General features: G+C 42.8%; 3 protein-coding genes across 4 annotated transcripts in view; 2 read left to right on the top strand and 1 right to left on the bottom strand.

Annotated features, from left to right (window-relative positions):
* Positions 1 to 19852, top strand: part of LOC100596554 (histone H3.1) — a 41908-nt gene that overhangs the window by 697 nt on the left and 21359 nt on the right. Inside the window, exon 2 of one of the 2 annotated variants that reach the window (XM_003271964.4) lies at positions 567 to 1049. In XM_003271964.4, the coding sequence (XP_003272012.1) occupies positions 586 to 996 (411 nt within the window). In that variant the 5' untranslated portion in view covers positions 567 to 585 and the 3' untranslated portion in view covers positions 997 to 1049. Of the gene's footprint in view, positions 1 to 566; positions 1050 to 19852 lie in introns of those variants that run through there. The other variant, XM_003271959.3, reaches the window with a different exon arrangement.
* Positions 5429 to 6206, top strand: H1-5 (H1.5 linker histone, cluster member). The gene has a single exon (XM_003271963.4). The coding sequence runs from the start codon at positions 5475 to 5477 to the stop codon at positions 6153 to 6155; it is 681 nt and encodes a 226-aa protein (XP_003272011.1). The 5' UTR covers positions 5429 to 5474; the 3' UTR covers positions 6156 to 6206.
* LOC100595867 (histone H2A type 1) lies at positions 7156 to 7717 on the bottom strand. Its single transcript, XM_003271962.4, has one exon. The coding sequence runs from the start codon at positions 7621 to 7623 to the stop codon at positions 7231 to 7233; it is 393 nt and encodes a 130-aa protein (XP_003272010.1). The 5' UTR covers positions 7624 to 7717; the 3' UTR covers positions 7156 to 7230.

Genomic DNA, 19852 nt, shown 5'->3' with positions numbered 1-19852 from the left:
CGGCCGGTCTCTCCCGCTACAAATGCGAGGGCTGTGTAACTATGACACTGGTCCGCAACGCCCAAAATGCTTTAATATCGCCCTTTACAGAAAAAGTCGGCCAACTTCTAAAACATTAGGTACGTTTAAATTGAGAAATACTGGCATACCGCAACGCTCGAATTTCATATCCCCTTCAATGCCTCCATTTACAAATTTACTCTAGTTTCACTTTTCCTTCACGTTCTTTTTTTGTCAAATCAGTAATGACACCTCATAATTAAAATAGTGCAAGGCAAGTTTAGATTTATCAAGCTTATATTTAAACAGGATTTTGATGCATGAAAAATCCTAGAGTTTTGGGGGATTTTTTTTTTTGTTTCCGTTTTTGTTTTTCTCTAGCTAGTAAAACCATTTTACGTTTCTTGACCCAAAACAGGCGGAATGTCTCCCTTCCACTAGCAGATTAAACTGGGAGCCAATTCCGTGTGTGAGGCGTGGCATGGCACAGTCTAGTGTCCAATCAGAACGCGAGGGCAGCTATAAATAACGGGATGATCAGTTTTTTTTCTCTCATTTGTGTTGAGTAGTTAGGTCTACTTAGCCATGGCACGAACAAAGCAGACAGCTCGCAAGTCCACTGGCGGCAAAGCACCGCGCAAGCAGCTGGCCACCAAGGCGGCTCGCAAGAGCGCTCCGGCCACCGGTGGTGTCAAGAAGCCCCACCGCTACCGCCCCGGCACCGTGGCCCTGCGCGAGATCCGCCGCTACCAGAAGTCGACCGAGTTGCTAATCCGGAAGCTACCTTTTCAGCGCTTGGTACGGGAGATCGCACAGGACTTTAAGACCGATCTGCGCTTCCAGAGCTCGGCGGTGATGGCGCTGCAGGAGGCTTGCGAGGCCTACCTAGTGGGGCTATTTGAGGACACCAACCTGTGCGCCATTCACGCCAAGCGCGTCACTATTATGCCTAAAGACATCCAGCTTGCGCGCCGAATCCGAGGGGAGAGGGCATAAATATTTTATCAGCCCAAAAAGTCTGTCCAACCTCAAAAGGCTCTTTTCAGAGCCCCTCAATTGTCACCAAAAGGAAGCTGTAGCTTTTGAGACGTGTCTTAGCTCCATGTTAAATACAAGTTGTGGACAAAACATGGTAGTGGCTCAACACACTGTAATGCAGGAGTCAGGTCACAGGCTGTTGGTATGCTAAGTCAATTCCACATACAGAACCTGCTCCTATTGATAAGTATTATCACTCAAAAAAGACATGTCATAGGGACAATTGTATAGATGAAGTTTAGTTTTGAAAAGTATTCCTGTTTTTATCCTTGTGGAATGTCTCTTGCGTGTTTACCTGTCCCTACGGAAGGCAACAAGTAGTACAATGTTTCCACAGGCTCTTGTGAGGCCGAGGCGGGCGGATCACAAGGTCAGGAGATCAAGACCATCCTGGCTAACACGGTGAAAACCCGTGTCTACTAAAAAAAAAAACTGCCGGCCGTGGTGGCACGCCCCTGTAGTGCCAGCTACTCGGGAGGCTGAGGCAGGAGGCTCGCTTGAACCTGGGAGGCACAGGTTGCAGTGAGCCAAGATCGCGCCACTGACCCCTAGCCTGGGCTACAGAGCGAGACTCCGCCTCAAAAAAAACAAAAAACAGAGGCTCTAAAAACTGCACGCATAAGAGTGGAACAATAGACAATGAGGACTCAGAAGGGAGGAAGGAATGAATGATGTTACTTAATTGGTACAATGTAAGCTATTTAGCTCTTGTATAGCCCATGTAACTTGACCACCATGGAGCATATGCACGTAACAAAGTTGCCATTGTACCCCATGCAAGTAACAGTTTTGACAAAAAGCTCGACACTTTTGTTCTCTTTCAACGTAATGTTTAGAAAGCCATGTGTTAGGTAGTGGGCCTCTGAAGAGGGATACTTTAACCCACTGCATGCTGTCATCTGTGAAATGAACTTCTAGCTCTGTAAGTGGACCTTAAAAAATATTTTCTTGTCATTTCACCATATGCTTGTCATAGATTGTGGAGTTGGATTTTCATGAGATATTTTCTTTCTTTCTTTTTCAGAGAGAATCAGTCTGGGTATTAAACTTCAAGCGGTATTTTAAAGCTCTTCCTGGTTTCTAACCAAACTTGTCCAGTATTCCCAGCTGTTTAGAGTTTTCTCATGTGCTCTACATATGTGACTAACAACATGACCTCATTTTGCTCTTAAACTTTTCGAAGTACACATCTTGACCTAGGAGATATCTGGCAGAGATGTGAAGGCAATTTTTCTCCCTAGTGCTCTCAGCCAGCTCAGACACGTATCTGTGCCTTCCCTTCTCATATTGGATTCACTCTTGCAAAGAGGCGTGTATCCCAGCAACTGGTGCAGCGGTGTCCAATCTTTTGGCTTCCCTGGGCCACATTGGAAGAAGAAGAATTGTCTTGGGCCACACCTAAAATACAGGATCACTAAGGATAGCTGACAAAAGAAAACAAAGGAAGGAAAGAAGGAAGGAAGGAAGGAAGGAAGGAAGGAAGGAAGGGAAGAAGGAAGGAAGGAAAAAGGGAGGGCGCAGTGGTTCACATCTGTAATCCCAGCACTTTGCACTTTGGGAGGCCGACGCGGACGAATCACGAGGTCAGCAGTTCCAGACAAGCCTGGCCAACATGGTGAAGCCACGTCTCTACTAAAAACACATGGTGGCAGGCGCCTGTAATCCCAGCTCGTCGAGAGGCTGAGGCAGGAGAATCGCTTGAACCCAAGATCGTGCCACTGCACTCCAGCCTGGGCTACAGAGCAAGACTCCGTCTCAAAAAAATCCCAGCTCCTTGGGAGGCTGAAGTTGCAGTGAGCCGAGATCACGCTACTGCACTCCAGTCCTGGTGACAGAGTGAGACTCTGTCTCAAAAAAAAAAAAAAAAAAAGGAAAGAAGGGAAAGAAAGAAGAAAAGTCTGTGCATAATTTTTGTGATATCCACCATCACAGATGAGCAAAAAAGTCCTCACATTCAAAGGGCTGGATACTCTTATAAAGTTTTTAGAAACTTAAGATTGGATTCAGAAAAACAACAACAACAAAAAACACTTTTGATCCATGGGGCCAGAAGCCTCTTCCCACAATTAACTTAGAGCTCTTTTAGTGGCTGTTTGCTAGGTGTAGGAACAACTTGACACTGCCTCTTCCAAGCTTTGAAGATAGTTCTTTTCTCACCTCTTCAAGGATTTTCCCTCCATAATGGAGCTGAGGCCATGTTTCTAGGTTTAAAATTTAGAGCTGCCACTTCATAGCTATATAAGCTTTGGCAAGTTATTCATTCTCTATCTGGGCCTCATCTTTATAGCTGTAAATGTAGCAAATTAATAGAAACCTGTAGAACATATTTAAGATCACTTCCAGGCAGGTAGTAAATGCTGAATGAGTGTCAGCTCTGATTATTATACCCCTGCTCCATCACACATGGAGTTTTGGGCTTTTTTTCTCCTGGACCTTCTAAGTTTTGTGTTTGGAACAGTGGAAAGAGCTTGGTTAGAACATTTTCTTGTGAAGATCTCCTTTTCTTTAGTTCTCAATTTGCATTGTTCGATAAGAGGCCTATACAATATCTGTGTCTCTGGAGAAATTTATAACACAGCAAAAGGGCTAGATAACAAATAGCTTAGGGTTTAAAGGCCATATATAGTCTCTGTCACACATTCTTTTTAGTTTTTAGTTAGTTTACTTGTTCAAGACAGGATCTTGCTGCATCACCCCGGCTGGAGTGCAGTGCTGCTATCACTGCTCACTACAGCCTTGACACCCTGAATTCAAGTGATCCTCCCACCTCAGCCTCCCGAGTAGCTGAGACTACAGGCATGTGCCACCACGACCAGCAAAATATTTTGTATTTTTAGTAGAGATGGGGTTTCACCAATGTTACCCAGGCTGGTCTCGAACTCCTGAGCTGAAGCAACCCACCTATCCCAGTCTCCCCAAGTGCTGAGATTACAGACATGAAACACCGTGCCCAGCCTTTGTTTTTGTTTTAAACAATACTTTTAAAATGTAAAGACACTTCTTAGCTTGAGGGCCATGCAGAAAAAAGCCATTGTCCAGATTTGGCTATAGTCTGCCAACTTCTCCGGGAGTTCTTAGAAGATGAAGTGTGTTGGCTACTTTAAATTTTCTTGCACAGCATTTCAAGGGTGAGAAATAAGTGACTGTTGATTTCATTAGGAATCCAAATCATTATTTGATCATTTTCATCATCCAGGCATACTGTCCAATCCCCTCCACCTCCCATAAATCATAAACTTCATTTATTTCAACCTCAGTGTATTTGCCTATGTTTTCCTGGGTTCCTCTGAACCTCTATAAAGTGAAGTCGCTCAGTATCCAATCCAAACTTTTCACAGTCAATAGCCAGATAGTCTTCTAAAATATTAGCCCTTAAACACACAAAAATACCCATATTGATGTATCCTGGCTGCTCACAGAAGAGAGTATTCCTGATGGTGCAGCTTGTTAAATGTGGGTGGAGATTCAGGGGGAGCAGTGAGAACATTTCGAAAACCTGACAAAGTCCTGGGCCACCTAAACAGTTTGTGCATTTGAGGATCACTGGGAGCTCTTGAATAATTTTCCACAGGTTTGAGTTTTCTCTAAACTGAATTATCTATATTATTTTTCTTCCCCTTTTTAATGGATTTGCCCAGGAACTAAAAAGAGAAAACACTCTAATTAGAAAACATAACACATTTAAGTTTGAATGTGAATCTGAGTAGTTAGATTCTTAAGTCAAAGCGATTTGTATTACTGGTGCTGCAATGCAGAAGTCACTCTTGACAGTGGAACTCTTCCAAGCTGCAAAATCCCATTCTGTAAAGAAATCAGCACATGGAAACTCATAGGACACAGAACTAGTTTGTAAAGTCAAGTCTATGTGGTTAAGTTGGGGCTGTAGGAAACCAGCTGCCCTGTGCCTGTGTTACTTGCTACAGTTAGAAACAAAGTTCATGCCCAAACCAAGGAACCCAGTGTCTTTTCTCTTGCAAAAATCTAAGCATGAACTCATGGGCAAATTTTTAAAAATAACTTTCACCGGATACTTAGTAGAAATTTATCGCGACACGCTACTAACTAACATGATGCCCTCAGCCCAATGGATTCTTATGAAAAGCTGAAGGGATTTTTAAAAATATCTTTCATCAATTGCACGAGATTCTTGAAAACACAAACAAGTATGTGAACCTGGAGGCTGTTTTCCTCCTTTGGAGCTTCAAAGTGCCAAATTCTGTATCATCGTTTTAAGCATTTAATCAAATTTTGAGGACTAACAAACACAATTTGGGAGTCCAACCGCGAGCGGCGGCGGCCAGAGGGCGGCGGATTGGACGCTCCACCAATCACAGGGCAGCGCCGGCTTATATAAGCCCGGGGCCCGAGCATAGCAGCAATGCAAAACTTGCTCTTTGGATTTCGAGCTTATTCTCTTCTAGCAGTTTCTTGCCACCATGTCGGAAACCGCTCCTGCCGAGACAGCCACCCCAGCGCCGGTGGAGAAATCCCCGGCTAAGAAGAAGGCAACCAAGAAGGCAGCCGGCGCCGGCGTGGCTAAGCGCAAAGCGACTGGGCCCCCAGTCTCAGAGCTGATCACCAAGGCTGTGGCTGCTTCTAAGGAGCGCAATGGCCTTTCTTTGGCAGCCCTTAAGAAGGCCTTAGCGGCCGGTGGCTACGACGTGGAGAAGAATAACAGCCGCATTAAGTTGGGCCTCAAGAGCTTGGTAAGCAAAGGCACCCTGGTGCAGACCAAGGGCACTGGTGCTTCTGGCTCCTTTAAACTCAACAAGAAGGCGGCCTCCGGGGAAGCCAAGCCCAAAGCCAAGAAGGCAGGCGCCGCTAAAGCTAAGAAGCCCGCGGGGGCCACGCCTAAGAAGCCCAAGAAGGCTGCAGGGGCGAAAAAGGCAGTGAAGAAGACTCCGAAGAAGGCGAAGAAGCCCGCGGCGGCTGGCGTCAAAAAGGTCGCGAAGAGCCCTAAGAAGGCCAAGGCCGCTGCCAAACCGAAAAAGGCAACCAAGAGTCCTGCCAAGCCCAAGGCAGTTAAGCCGAAGGCGGCAAAGCCCAAAGCCGGTAAGCCCAAAGCAGCAAAACCTAAAGCTGCTAAGGCCAAGAAGGCGGCTGCCAAAAAGAAGTAGGAAGCTGGCGTGTGAAAACCGCAACAAAGCCCCAAAGGCTCTTTTCAGAGCCACCCAGAGATCTCTAAAAAATTGCTGTGCACAACACGTTACATCAGGCAGCAAGATTCCTTGCATTCGAAAAGTCTCGTGCAGTTCTCCCTCAGCCCTAATCGAGTATCGCAAGGCAATCAGGAGTCCTGGGTGTTGGACTCCCCACGTATGCAGTTTTTTATTAAAGTATGAATTACACCCGTTGGTTTTTGAGAAGTTTGTGCCAAGCTTTTTGTCTGACGCCTAGCTATAAAGCTTCTTAAGTTTTAAAAAGCCCGCTCTATAATCTGGTTGGCCAGTTTTTGTTCCATCCTCAGTACGTGATTTTTCCGCGTTTAAGCCATTTAGGCGCCAGCTACTTCGGCGTCACTAATGTGTTCGGCATTAATATAATACGCTATCAACGCACAAGACAAGATAGTAGCAAGTTTCAAGATGGGGTCTATTACATGCAAATTTGATGTGACCGTTTAATTCTGTACTGGATGTTTTTTTTCCTCAAGTCAGGTTCTCGCTGTGTCACCCAGGCTGGCGTGCAGTGGTATGGTCTCGGCTCACTGCAGCCTCTGCCTCCCCGGCTCAAGCGATCGTCCCACTTCAGCCTCTGAAGTGCTAGGACTAAAGGCGTGCACCACCCCGCCCGGCTAATTTTTGTATTCGCTATAATGCCCAGGCAGATCTCGAATTCATGAGCTCCAGCGATCTTCCCGCCTCAGCTTCCAAAAGTGCTGGGATTACAGGCGTGAGCCAGAGCCTGGCCCTCGATTTTTTTTTTTATTGGCTCTAGTTCATATAACAGGAAATGAATAAACACAGCGAACATTCTTGTAAGCCCTACATTAAATGACTTGTTCACATTCTGACTTAAACATGTCACCTGAATCCTGTAAGGTTTTTCCTAAAAGTCATTCCTAATCTCTAGATGAAAAATGCTTTTCATAACAAACGTTCCAAATGTTTAACCAGTGGCCCAGCTCTCCCGCAGAAATAGTAGTTGGCTCTGAAAAGAGCCGTTGTATTGGAAAGTGATTCCATGAAGGCATTATTTGCCTTTGGCCTTGTGGTGACTCTCGGTCTTCTTGGGCAATAGCACGGCCTGGATGTTGGGCAGGACACCACCCTGAGCGATGGTCACTTTCCCCAGCAGCTTGTTGAGCTCCTCGTCGTTGCGGATGGCCAGCTGCAGATGACGCGGGATAATGCGGGTCTTCTTGTTGTCGCGGGCGGCGTTACCCGCCAGCTCCAGGATCTCGGCAGTCAGGTACTCCAGTACCGCCGCCAGGTACACCGGCGCGCCGGCCCCGACCCGCTCAGCATAGTTGCCCTTACGGAGCAGTCGGTGCACTCGGCCCACGGGGAACTGGAGACCGGCCCGAGAAGAGCGGGTCTTGGCCTTGGCGCGAGCTTTGCCTCCCTGCTTGCCGCGCCCCGACATGACGAAGAAACGATAAGTGGAGGATCTGAGAACAGCTTAGAGAAATTCGCCAGAGCTCCGACTACTTATAGTCAATACTGGGCGCGAAAATAAAGCTGTGCCATTGGCTCAAATTACAGTTTTATTTCAACCAATGGAATCGCTGTTATGAAATATGCTTCTTTGGATTGGACAAAAGTGTATATGACGTCATCTAGAATCGCCACCAGTCCTACACACTATTTTATTAATCACCTCATTTGCATAAGAATTCGTATACAGGATGTTACAACACACAGCTTTTTCTTCTTCTTTTTTTGTTTTTTTAAGACAGGGTCTCCCTCTGTCGCCCGGGCTAGAGTGCGGTGGTACGATCTCCGCTCGCTGCAACGTCCGCTCCTGGGTTCAAGTGTTTCTCCTGCCTCGGCCTCCTGAGTAGCTGAGATTACAAGCGCCAGCCACGGCAGCCCGGCTAATTTTTGTATTATTTAGTAAAGCTGGGGTTTCACCATATTGGTCATCCTGGTCTCGAACCCCTGAGCTCAGGTGAGCCACCTGCCTCAGCCTCCCCAAATGCTGGGATTATAGGCGTGAGCCACCGCGCCCGGCAACTTTTTTTTTTTTTTCCTTGAGACAGGGTCTGGCTTTGCCGCCCAGGTTGAAGCGCAGTGGCGCGATCCTGGCAACCTCCGCCGCCTTCCTGGCTGAAGCGATCCTCCTCCCTCAGCCTCCCCAGTAGCTGGGATTACAGGAGTGCGTCACACGCCCAGCTAATTTTTTACATTTGTTTGAAGAGTCATGGTATCGCCATGTTGTTCAGGCTGCTCTCGAACTCCTAACCTCAAGTGATCCGCCCGCCTCCGCCTCCCAAAGTACTGGAATTACAGGCGTGCGCCGCTGCGCCCGGCCGCTTTTTCCTATGCCTTGTACCCTTTCTGCAGTCAAACTACAACACGCCTGACCCCACCAAGTCGGCCACAGCCCCGAAAAAGGGTTCCAAGAAGGCTATTACTAAGGCAAGAAGCGAAAGAGCAGCCGCAAGGAGAGCTACTCCGTGTACTTGCTGAAGCAGGTCCACCAACACCGGCATCTCGTCCAAAGCAACGGTGATCTTGAACACCTTCGTTATGACATCTTCCAGCGTATTGCGGGCGAGGCTTCCCGCCTGGCGCGTTACAACAAGCGTTCGACCATCACCTCCAGGGAGATCCAGACGGCTGTTCGCCTGTCACGCATGCTGTGTCCGAGAGCACCAAGGCGATAACCAAGTACACCAGCTCCAAGTGAGCTCCTTGCTGGTTTGTCCACTTGGAACTCCACTAGGTTCTTCCTGACCCACACTTCACTAGGTTCTTCCTGACCCACACCCTAAGGACTCTTTTCAGAGATATCCACACTTCCTAAATAGAACTGACGCTCGTTTATCCCTAGTTTTCAAACGTTCAGTTAGCTTTAACCTAAAGCCTTTCATAAATGCTTCTTAATTTATGCAAAAGATACATTGTGGCCTTATGATATTTCCAATATTATCTGCTACTAAGTATTTTATGTTACAAACATCAAATACACAAAACGGGAGTTTTATTGTGCGAATTTCACTTATCCTGGCTCAATTTCAACACTGAGGACCCCTGTTGAGTAAGTTATTGTCTAGAAAACCAAGTATTTAAAGTAAATGTCCTATCAACCTTTACTGAAATATTGGACGTTTTGCAGGTTACACCACAATTTTCAGGCCTCCTGGCAGGATACTCAGTGACTACCATGTAATCCAGGTGGCATTCTCTTTCAATTTTTCTTTGTAACATGAATGCTGGGAATGTGCTTTCTTGCTACCTCCACTTTAGGCCTAATTTGCACAAAATGACCTAAAGGTGTTGAGATTAAAATGGAGAAAGAGGAAGGAAAGAAATTAGAACCAATATACATTACCTCTTCCCACCAGTTAGAAATGAGGTTTGGATCCTTCCTTGCTAATCCAGTTGCCATGCTGGCAGATGGAATTTTTCTACTAATTACTTTTTTTTACATTTGTCCTAAGTAGACCAAAGTACTCCATGCTTCTCCCCACTTTCACACCTGTCCTATGAAGTTCCTCTAATTTAAGATGTAACTTGATTATGCTTCATGTTTTCCTCACCTTTAATGTCTCACCACTATAAGGAATGGCATTTGTTTACCATAATTTTAACATGATCAAAATTTTTCTTGGTTAAGAGTTTAGAATGTAGGTCAGTTTCTTTTCTGAGTCAGCTCCACATTTCATCTCACTCTATATTCTCCTTACTGTTTTTTTCTGTAATAAGGGGGAAATTCTAAACAAAAAGGCAATCTTTTTGAAATCTGAAGGTGGGAGAGTCTTGGGAAGGCCTTTTCTCCAAGAGAGAAGTGCAGTCTCCCAGTGTTTAGGCTGGGAAAGCCATTTTGCCTTTTCCAGGAATTAGTGTGGAAATACAAGTCCCAATTGTTCTACAGACTGTCAGATACCAGGATCATGAAACCTAACACCTTTGTTGTTTTTCTAGGTATTAGTCAATCTTTTCTCATTAAAAAGCTGGAGGCCTTAGAAGGGCCTATGTGAATGAAAAGCACAAAATCTAGGCTGAATTTATGAGCTCAGAGAGCCAAGGACAGTTAAGGCGCCAAGGACAGTTAAGGAGCCAAGTCTGCAGACAAAGCCAGTGACTGTCTTCTCTCCAACTTCCAAAATGTTGCTAGAAACATTTGCAGAAGTCTATTGCTAGGCCGGCGCTGTGGCTCATGCCTGTAATCCCAGCCTGCTGGGAAGCCAACGTGGGCAGATCACTTCAGATCAGGAGTTCAAGACCAGCCTGACCAACATGGTGAAACCTCGTCTCTACTAAAAATACAAAAACAGGGCCGGGCGCGGTGGCTCACGCTTGTAATCCCAGCACTTTGGGAGGCCGAGGCGGGCGAATCACGAGGTCAGGAGATCGAGACCACGGTGAAACCCCGTCTCTACTAAAAATACAAAAAATTAGCCGGGCCTGGTGGCGGGCGCCTGTAGTCCCAGCTACGCAGAGAGGCTGAGGCAGGAGAATGGCGTGAACCCGGGAGGCGGAGCTTGCAGTGAGCCGAGATTGCGCCACTGCACTCCAGCCTGGGTGACAGAGCGAGACTCCGTCTCAAAAAAAATAAAAATAAAAATACAAAAACATTAGCCAGGCCTGGTGGGCATGCACCTGTAATCCCAGAAACTCGGGAGGCTGAGGCATGACAATCACTTGAACCTGGGAGGTGGAGGTTGTAGTCGGCCAAGATGACACCACTCTACTCCAGCCTGGGCAACAGAACAAGACTCCAACTAAAAAAAAAAAAAAGAAAGAAAGAAGTCTATTGCTCTACTAGATCCACCAACATTATTCAATCTGAAATTAGTACTGTTACTGATACAGTCAAGGAATGAAATAATATTAGGCTCACAAAGTACAATTATTATTTCCCAAAATGTTTCTTATAGCTGTCCTCCATTTCTGTAGTCACTGTTGGTCCACCATTCAAATTCTGTCCACACTTTGAGGCCAATCCCAAGTCTGACTTCCCCTGAAACCTTTTTTATGTCTATTAAAATTTGCATTGTTTTTCTGTCTTGAAGCTTCTCTAGAGTTCCTTCCTGTTCGAGCCATTCCCACACATATACACCCTGCCTATGAGCAAGCAGAGACCTTCTTGTCTTTCCTGTATCTTTATAATTTCAGTTCCTTTAGAACCAATAATCTCAGAAATACAATTTGTTTCTACATAGTCTTCTATTTGTCTTTAACATTTTTGTTTTGTAATCCATTTTTTCTGTTTTTTAATTTTTTGTAATCTATTACTAACCCACACTACCTGTCTTCTCTTTTATGGTTGGCCTATGGGACTTACACTGGTACTCAGTTTTGAAATTAGGAGACCAACTCCTAAAACAAATGACCACTTCAAGAGGTCAAGATTTTGGTTTCTTTGACACCCAGCTTCTATATTTGTAAGTTGGAGATAACAGCAATTCATAGTCATGTGACTGTTGTAAGGATCAGTGAGAATACTTTGTGAATTATGATTATACACATATTTCATATATATTAAAGAGGAATCTTATATATTTATTCAGCATTTGAAAGGCTTAGGGCACCCTCACCTATCTATCAAACTGAATCACAAAACTCCACCCAGGCAGTGCTGCTTTCCAGTTCTTTTTTTACTTTCAGTAGATACTTTTTGAGCACATGCTGTGTGCCAGAAATTCTTCTAGACCAGAAATATTATAGTGAACTAAACAGACAAAAACTTATGCACTCACAGTTTATTTTCTAATAAGGGAACAAAAAAATATATATATCTTTTATGATGTAAGATAATATTAAATGTTGGGGAGGAAAATAAAGCAGAAAAGAAAGATAGGCTTTGTATTTCTCATTTTAAATAACATAATCACAGAATGTTCATCAAGAAGGTGAAATTTTTAAAAAGATGAGGAGATGAGGGAGTGGGCCTTTGGGGACTGTAGGCAGAATAAAAAATGAATAAGTAAAGAGGCCCTGAGGTGTTTGTGGGAAGGAGAGATACTTGGTATTAGTCAAGGAACAGCAAAGTGGTCGATGTGGCTGGAACAGAGGGAACAAGGAGAAAAGTGGCTGGAAGTGGAGTAACAGAAATGGGGAAGCAACTTCAAGAATGTGTAGGAACTTATATGACACTATAGTATCTTTGGATAGTATTGTCCTACATTTCAAATTTTTAATAGCTGTAGAAGCTGTGGGTTTTGTGTGACCAGCTGTACTCATCTTAACCCCCTGATCCTGGACTTTAAAGGGACAACATGCAAGGCACTCCACATATGTCATTACTTCTTTGTTCAACCTCTCAGAAAGGATATAAGGACGGAAAACCTCCCAGGGTGAGTCGGGGTATGAAGAATCCCAAATAAGTGCCAGACCCTTCCCTAAAGATATGGGAACTCAAGGTCTTTCACTCTCAACAGTTGCCTTTTTTTCCCCGTAATAGTACCCTTTCCTCACAGCTTCCTGCACTAAACAAATGCTGGTGGGAGAATCATGAATTTTGAATCTGTGTCCAGTTTGGGAGCATCAGAAACACCACAAACATGGGCCTGTGACAAATAAGACTGTTTCAAACATTAAAGCCATGCCCGCCATGTGATACATGTCCCTACTTCTGAATTTCAGTGTTCTGCAACTTCTTTAGATCAGTACCTTATTTCTACCTGTCTCAGAGCAAGACAGCAAAATCTCTCATATTTCCTTGTGTATGTAGTACATTATCCACATAATTAGGTAATAATCAAATGGCCCTTTCAATTATACATCAGTTTTTTTGTTTTTGTCTTTTGTTGTTGTTTGTTTGTTTGAGATGGAGTTTAGCTCTTGTTGCCCAGGCTGAAGTGCAATGGCGCAATCTCGGCTCATTGCAACCTCTGCCTCCTGGGTTCAAGCGATTCTCCTGCCTCAGCCTCCAAAGTAGCTGGGATTATAGGCATGCACCACCACGCCCAGCTAATTTCATATTTTTAGTCAAAATGGGGCTTCTCCATGTTGGTCAGGCTGGTCTTGAGAACTCCCGACCTCAGGTGTCCACCTGCCTGGACCTCCCAAACTCTGGGATTGCAGGTGTGAGCCACCATGCCCAGCCTATGTATCAGTTTTATATTGCCAATTTCTCATTCTTCTTTCACCAAATGGCCCTCAACTTTAATCATACATCACAATCGTTGGTAGAACTTTGTGGGGGAAAAATACCATTAACTAGACCCTACTGCAGTGATTCTGATTTAACTGATCAGGAGAGGGGCCTGAGTATCGGGTACATGCACACATTTCTTTTTCGAGACGGAGTCTTGCTCTATTGCCCAGGCTGGAGTGCAGTGGCCCAATCTTGGCTGATAACAACCTCCATCTCCCAGGTTCAAGCAATTCTCCTGCCTCAGCCTCCCGAGTAGCTGGAATTACAAGCGTCCACCACCATGCCCAGCTAACTTTTTTTTTTTTTTAGTAGAGACGGGGTTTCACTATGTTGGTCAGGCTGGTCTTGAACTCCTGGCCTCAAGTGATCCGCCTGCCTTAGCCTCCCAAAGTGCCGGCATTACAGGCGTGAGCCACCGCACCTGCCCGCATCTGGTATATTTGAAACTCCCCGGGTGATATTATGCCTGTAAGGGCTGAGAGACACATTTTTCAGTGTGTGCTGTGGAAACAGCCTAAAAGATGGTTTCTGATATTTGCACCTTTGTGTAGCCCTTTCCACATTGCACCAGGGTTGGTCAACAGAATATGGCAGAAGCGATGGTATGTCACATCCAAGATTAGATAAAAGATTTCCATCTTCATCATTGCCCATCTCTCTTGGATCACTCACTCCAGAGGAAGGAAGCCAGCCCTTCTTAAGAGTAGCCCTCTAGAGACGTGTGGGAAGAAAATGAGTCCTCTAGCCAACAGTGACATAAGTGAACCTCTTCTTGCAACTTGGAAGCTACAGTCCCAGTCAAGCTTTTAGGTAATCACAGTCGTTGACTGAAACCTCATGAGAGACAGACACTGAGTAAAAACCATCCAGCTAAGCTGCTCCCAGATTCCTGACCCTCAGAAGCTCTGAGAGGTAATAACTTTTTACTGTCATAAGCTGCTATATTTGGGGGATAATGTGTTACACTGTAATGGATAATACAACCCTTTCTTTCAAGGTTGAACCTTGTTATATCTCTTCCAAAAAATTTTCCCAAATTACAGCATTCCAGAATATTTACCCTTTCTGAATTCCTATAGCAGTTACAGTTAATATTACAGTATAATTTATATTTCATATAACATAAATAGACATATAATTTATAAAGATAATATAAAATACTGTAGTCTTTAGCGTCATGGGGAATTGGTTCTTCTAGCATGCCAAAAGCCCTGGATATTCAAATCCTTTGTATAAAATGGTGTAGTATTTGCATATAACCTACATATATCTTCCCTATATTTTAAATCATCTCTAGATTACGTATAATACTTAAAACATGCAAATAATATATAAATAGTTGTTATATTGTGGTTTTTTCATATCACTTTTTTATTGTTGTTATTTTTGATGTATTCCCCTAAATATTTGGATCCTTGGTTGGTTGAAACCATGGAAGCAGAATGCACATATACAGAAGGCTGGATGTATAACCATAGTATCTTTTGCCATTTCCTGTTTTATGACATTGGTTATATTATTTTATTTAGTATTGTTCAAACTTCAGTTATGTGAGTACCACTTTAAAAATTTTTTTCTTTTCCCTGTATTTGGATACAAGCTACACTATGTAGAAAATGAAATCAATTTATTTTAAAAGCTTTACATCACTATTCTAGTGGAAAATTTCTACCTCTGATCATAAAGAGAAGGTAACTATAAAACAGCATAAAATAAAACAATAATATTCAATTATAGTTATATGCTGTTTGCTATCTACTACTTGGAGCCTAAAAACTGTTCTTTGTTATAAAATTGAAAAATAAAAAAGAGAGAGAGGAAAGATTAACAAGTGTTAGAGAGGCCTTAAACATCTACTAGCACCAAATTGACACTTTTCCAGCCACTTAATCAGAAAGATTTAAAGAGAATAGAAAAGAGAATGATATTCTTATTCTCTGTTCCAACATTTAAAAAAGCAAAGTTCATAAACTACTTATAAACATTTTCCATAACTTAGTGGTACTTGATACAGATCTGAGAAAACACTGGTTTCACTAATGTATTATTTATTTGAGCCACTATTGTATGCCCAACTCAAGAAATATAAAAATATATGACCTGGAGAAGCTTACATTGTGGTGGAACATTTACAAAATTATACTTACTTTTATTTCCCAAGCTTATTTTGTTGAAAGGAAAAGTAAATTGTAATGACTGTTTCACAGTAACTTTCATGTATACACCTCATCCAGGTTCCAAGAACGTGCTTGGAAGCAGAGACATCATCTCATAAAGTCCTTGTAAGAAAAGTGGGATTTTATTATTATCTCCATTTTGCAGACAATCAAGAGAATTACACACTCATTGAGGTATTTAAGTTACCAGGCTAGCAAATATGGAATAGGATATCAATCTCCAAGGGGCTTCCAGGGCTATGCTCCTTCCCTCTGTTTAGGCAGCTTGGTAGGTTCTTCACTAATGTCGAATATCAGAACAATCTGCTTCGGTGCCACATCCACTTTTTCTATTTTCAGTATTTTGTTATTCACATATTTATCTCACTTATTTCCCTGTACATCTGAAAATTCATGATTTAGTTTGCTCTAATACTCTGTTAGGGACTCCTGAATGTCAGAATTTACATTATGGCTCTGCATTTAATGATCTGCCCACAAGGATTAAACCATATGATACTTACATCTTGCTTTTGCCATATTGGGGAAAAAAATAACATTAGTCATCAGCTGCCATTTATTGAGTGTGTACTATCTTCTAGATATCATGCATTGCTTAATTTATTTTTCCAGGCCTGGGAGGTAAGTGCTAGTGGTATCTATGATCTAAGGATAAGGAGACAAAGGATTGGACATGTAGCATTATATTGTATTAGTTTGCTAGGACTGCCATAACAAGGTACCACAGACTGGGTGGCTTAAACAACAGAAATTAATTTTTTCACAGTTCTGGAGGCTGGAAGTCTGAGATCAAGGTGTTGGTTTCTTTGTTTTTTGAGACATAGCAGTGTTGGTTTCTTCTTCTTCTCCTTCCTTCTTCTCTTCTTCTCCTTCTTCTCCTCCTTTTCCTCCTCCTCCTCCTTCTTTCTTCTCTCCTTAGCTTGTAGATGGCATCTTCTCCCTGTGTCTCCAGGACATCTTTCCTCTGTGCATGTCTGTGTTCAAATTTCCTCTTCTTATTTTATAGTTTTTAAATTTTTTTTAAGAGATGGAGTCTTAACTCCTGGTCTCAAGCTATCCTCCCACCTCACCATTCCAGAGTATTGGGATTACAGGCCTCAGTCACCATGCCTGGCCCCAAATTTCCTCTTCTTAAAAGGAAACCAGTCATACTGGATTAGGGCCTACTCTAATTACCTCGTTTTCATTTAATTGCCTCTTTAAAGATTCTATCAACACGCGGTGGTTTACGCCTGTAATCCCAACACTTTGAGAGTCCGAGGCGGGCGGATCACGAAGTCGGGAGATTGAGACCATCCTGGCTAACACGATGAAACCCCGTCTCTACTAAAAATACAAAAAATTAGCCGGGCATGGTGGCGGGCGCCTGTAATCCCAGCTACTCAGGAGGCTGAGGCAGGAGAATAGCGTGAACCCAGGAGGTGGAGCTTGCAGTGAGCCGAGATCGCGCCACTGCACTCCAGCCTGGGCAACAGAGCGAGACTCCGTCTCAAAAAAAAAAAAAAAAAGACTCTCTCAACAATTACGACTACATTCTGAGGTACTGGGGATTAGGACTTCATTTATTGGGGATGGGGAGGCACACAATTTAGCCCTTAATAACTGCCTTCCTACATGGACAACAGTCCACAAGAGTCAGAGATGGGTGACTCCCTTCTTTGGGCTAGGCCTAAGTTTGGTTATTTGATAATAAGCAATAAGGCAGACAAAAACAAAACAAAACAAAACAAACAAAAACTAAGAATGAGGATATGTTAATGTTTAAACTGCTACATTTAAAAAACATTTATTGCAAATAATTAAACATTTATGTCTTTTCCACAATGAGATTTTTCAGCTCTTTACTTGGGCAGATCTAAACTGTCCACCCTCTAGGAGAGTGAGCAAAGGGGTTCTTTCTACTGGGGCTACTACTTTAGACAGAGAGTGCTCATAATTCCCTATCTAAAGTTACTTCATGTTACTTCAAAACTGCTTTCAAGACAGCGATAATGGTCAGCTGCAAGTTGGCAGACATTTTAAACAAATGACATAGAGGGCGTCTGCAGGCATTATGTGACTTATAAGTTGCAATTTTTCAATAGTCTCTTTTGAAAAAGTTTCATACAGATTTTAATGTGTCTTAATTTCAGTACAATACTCAATAGGCAGACTGCTATACATGCTTGTTTCCCACAGGAAAGGCAAAAGTTATTGTGTGATGATGATATGGTGAAATTGCTTGAGCCTCCCTCACAAAAAGAATTTGTCCAGCGTTCTCTAAGAACAGATTTCTATTTGCCTTTTGTCCTAAAATTTGGAAACAAAAGGGAGAAAAACATTTTTTTAGGTCTAGAATGACATCTTATTTGCGCTATTAAATCAAAACAAATACAAATGGCTAATTCTCATTTGTTTGTAAGTATTTTATTTGATGGTACAAAAGATCATGGAATCTATCCTTTCTACAGTGAAGGCCACCCACCACCACAAGCGTCATAGACTGACTCACTGATTCTCTAGGTGATATACTGAAAATACTCCCTTTCTCTGTCCATCAATTTTTTCACCCATAAAATAGGCACGGGATGATAGCCGCCTCGAAAAGTTATTGCAGGCCATCACCTTCATACATAAAATGGACTGAGATTCCCAGTTTGAGGAGTCGAACTTTTTTCTCACAGTGAATGGTATATATTTTTCAATATTTCTTAATTCCATCTTTTTTTTTTTTTTTTTTTTTGAGACAGAGTCTCATTCTGCCACCCAGGCTGGAGTGCAATGGCACAATCTCGGCTCATTGCAACCTCCACCTCCTGGTTCAAGTGATTCTCCTGCCTCAGCCTCCCGAATAGCTGAGATTACAGGTGCCCACCACCATGCCCGGCTAATTTTTGTATTTTTAGTAGAGACAGGGTTTTGCCATGTGGCCAGGCTAGTCTCGAACCCCTGACCTCAGGTGATCCGCCTGCCTTGGCTTCCCAAAGTGCTGGGATTACAGGCGTGAGCCACCACGCCTGGCCAGTTCCATCAAATTACAACAGAAAAATCAAAGTCATGCCTTGTGCCTTGTAGAAGTCTATGTTCCATGGGTGCGACCACTGCCAAAGTACAACACCAGGACAGAAAGAAGCAACAATTGCATTAAAAAACATGAAGGTAGCTGAAAGAGAGAAGAATCCCTTAGAAAGGCAAGATGGTCTTCAGGGATTGGATCCAGCAAAAATAGATCGCAGAATTACCCGAGGACAGAGGTGGTGGAGCCATTTCATTGCAGATGTCACTTAGTTCTCTGATGGCTTGAGAAGGATCATCTTAATGTGAAAAGTGGTGGCTATAGATAGTTCTGAAAAACAAGGCAGAAGTGAAAGTTATTTCTGAAGTGAAAGATGTGATTGAACAGATGAGAGGTTTGATTAAAATGTCCCAGATGGTAAAGTGAATATATTTTGATGGTTCAATGTTAAGCTCTTTGGTGAGAGAAATATAGTCAAGATGAATTGCCTAGCCTTCAAGAGATTTGATTGAAATATGACATGTAGTTTCTAAGGTACCTACTATTTCTTTTACCACTAGCCTAGCCTTCAAGAGATTTGATCCCAATATGACATGCACTTTTTAAGGTACTTGCTATTTCTTCTACCAATAAGGTAGTGCAATTAATGTCTGTATATTTATTTTGGACTTCACAGACACTTGAACTATAAAAGTCATTGATTTGTTTAAATTTTGAAACATGATTTCTTGATCCAACAATACATTATTTAATCTCTTCCTCTAGTTCTATGGCTAAGTATTTATTTATATTTAATTTAGCAACTCACTTCTTTGGTGGTGATACACAACTGAACCAACATGGCAACTAATTTGCTAACTTAAACATCGTTAGTGAGAATTTGAATTATTATATGGGAAATCCATCCCTGGACCAGAGAGTATGATGGCACTGATCTATATCATTTTATACAACTGCATTTTGAAGATTTTAAGAATTGGAAGTCCTAGAATAATTTATTGATATTTTAAAACATGTTAACAAATACTATACTACTGATTCTATTTTTAGTAATTATTTTCAGTAATGGTAGACCAGACATCTTAGATCAACCCTCATGCTTAACTAGAAAACAATCTGATTGGAACTGTAGGGGAGGGAAGACTCCCTCTGCCCTCTGAGGGTTTGATAATTAAGTATATGAAATAAATTGACAGCAGGCAGATTAATAAGAGAAAGATATAAAAATTTATTTTGTGGCCAGGCGTGGTGGCTCACGCCTGTAATCCCAGCACTTTGGGAGGCCAAGGCAGGCAGATCACGAGGTCAGGAGATCGAGACTATCCTAGCTAACACAGTGAAACCCCGTCTGAACTGAAAATACAAAAAAATTAGC

The sequence above is a fragment of the Nomascus leucogenys genome, chromosome 22a, assembly GCF_006542625.1.
Source record: "Nomascus leucogenys isolate Asia chromosome 22a, Asia_NLE_v1, whole genome shotgun sequence".
Lineage (NCBI taxonomy): Eukaryota > Metazoa > Chordata > Mammalia > Primates > Hylobatidae > Nomascus > Nomascus leucogenys.
Note: the sequence above shows the minus strand (reverse complement) of the source record. Positions and strands in the feature narration are given on the sequence as shown.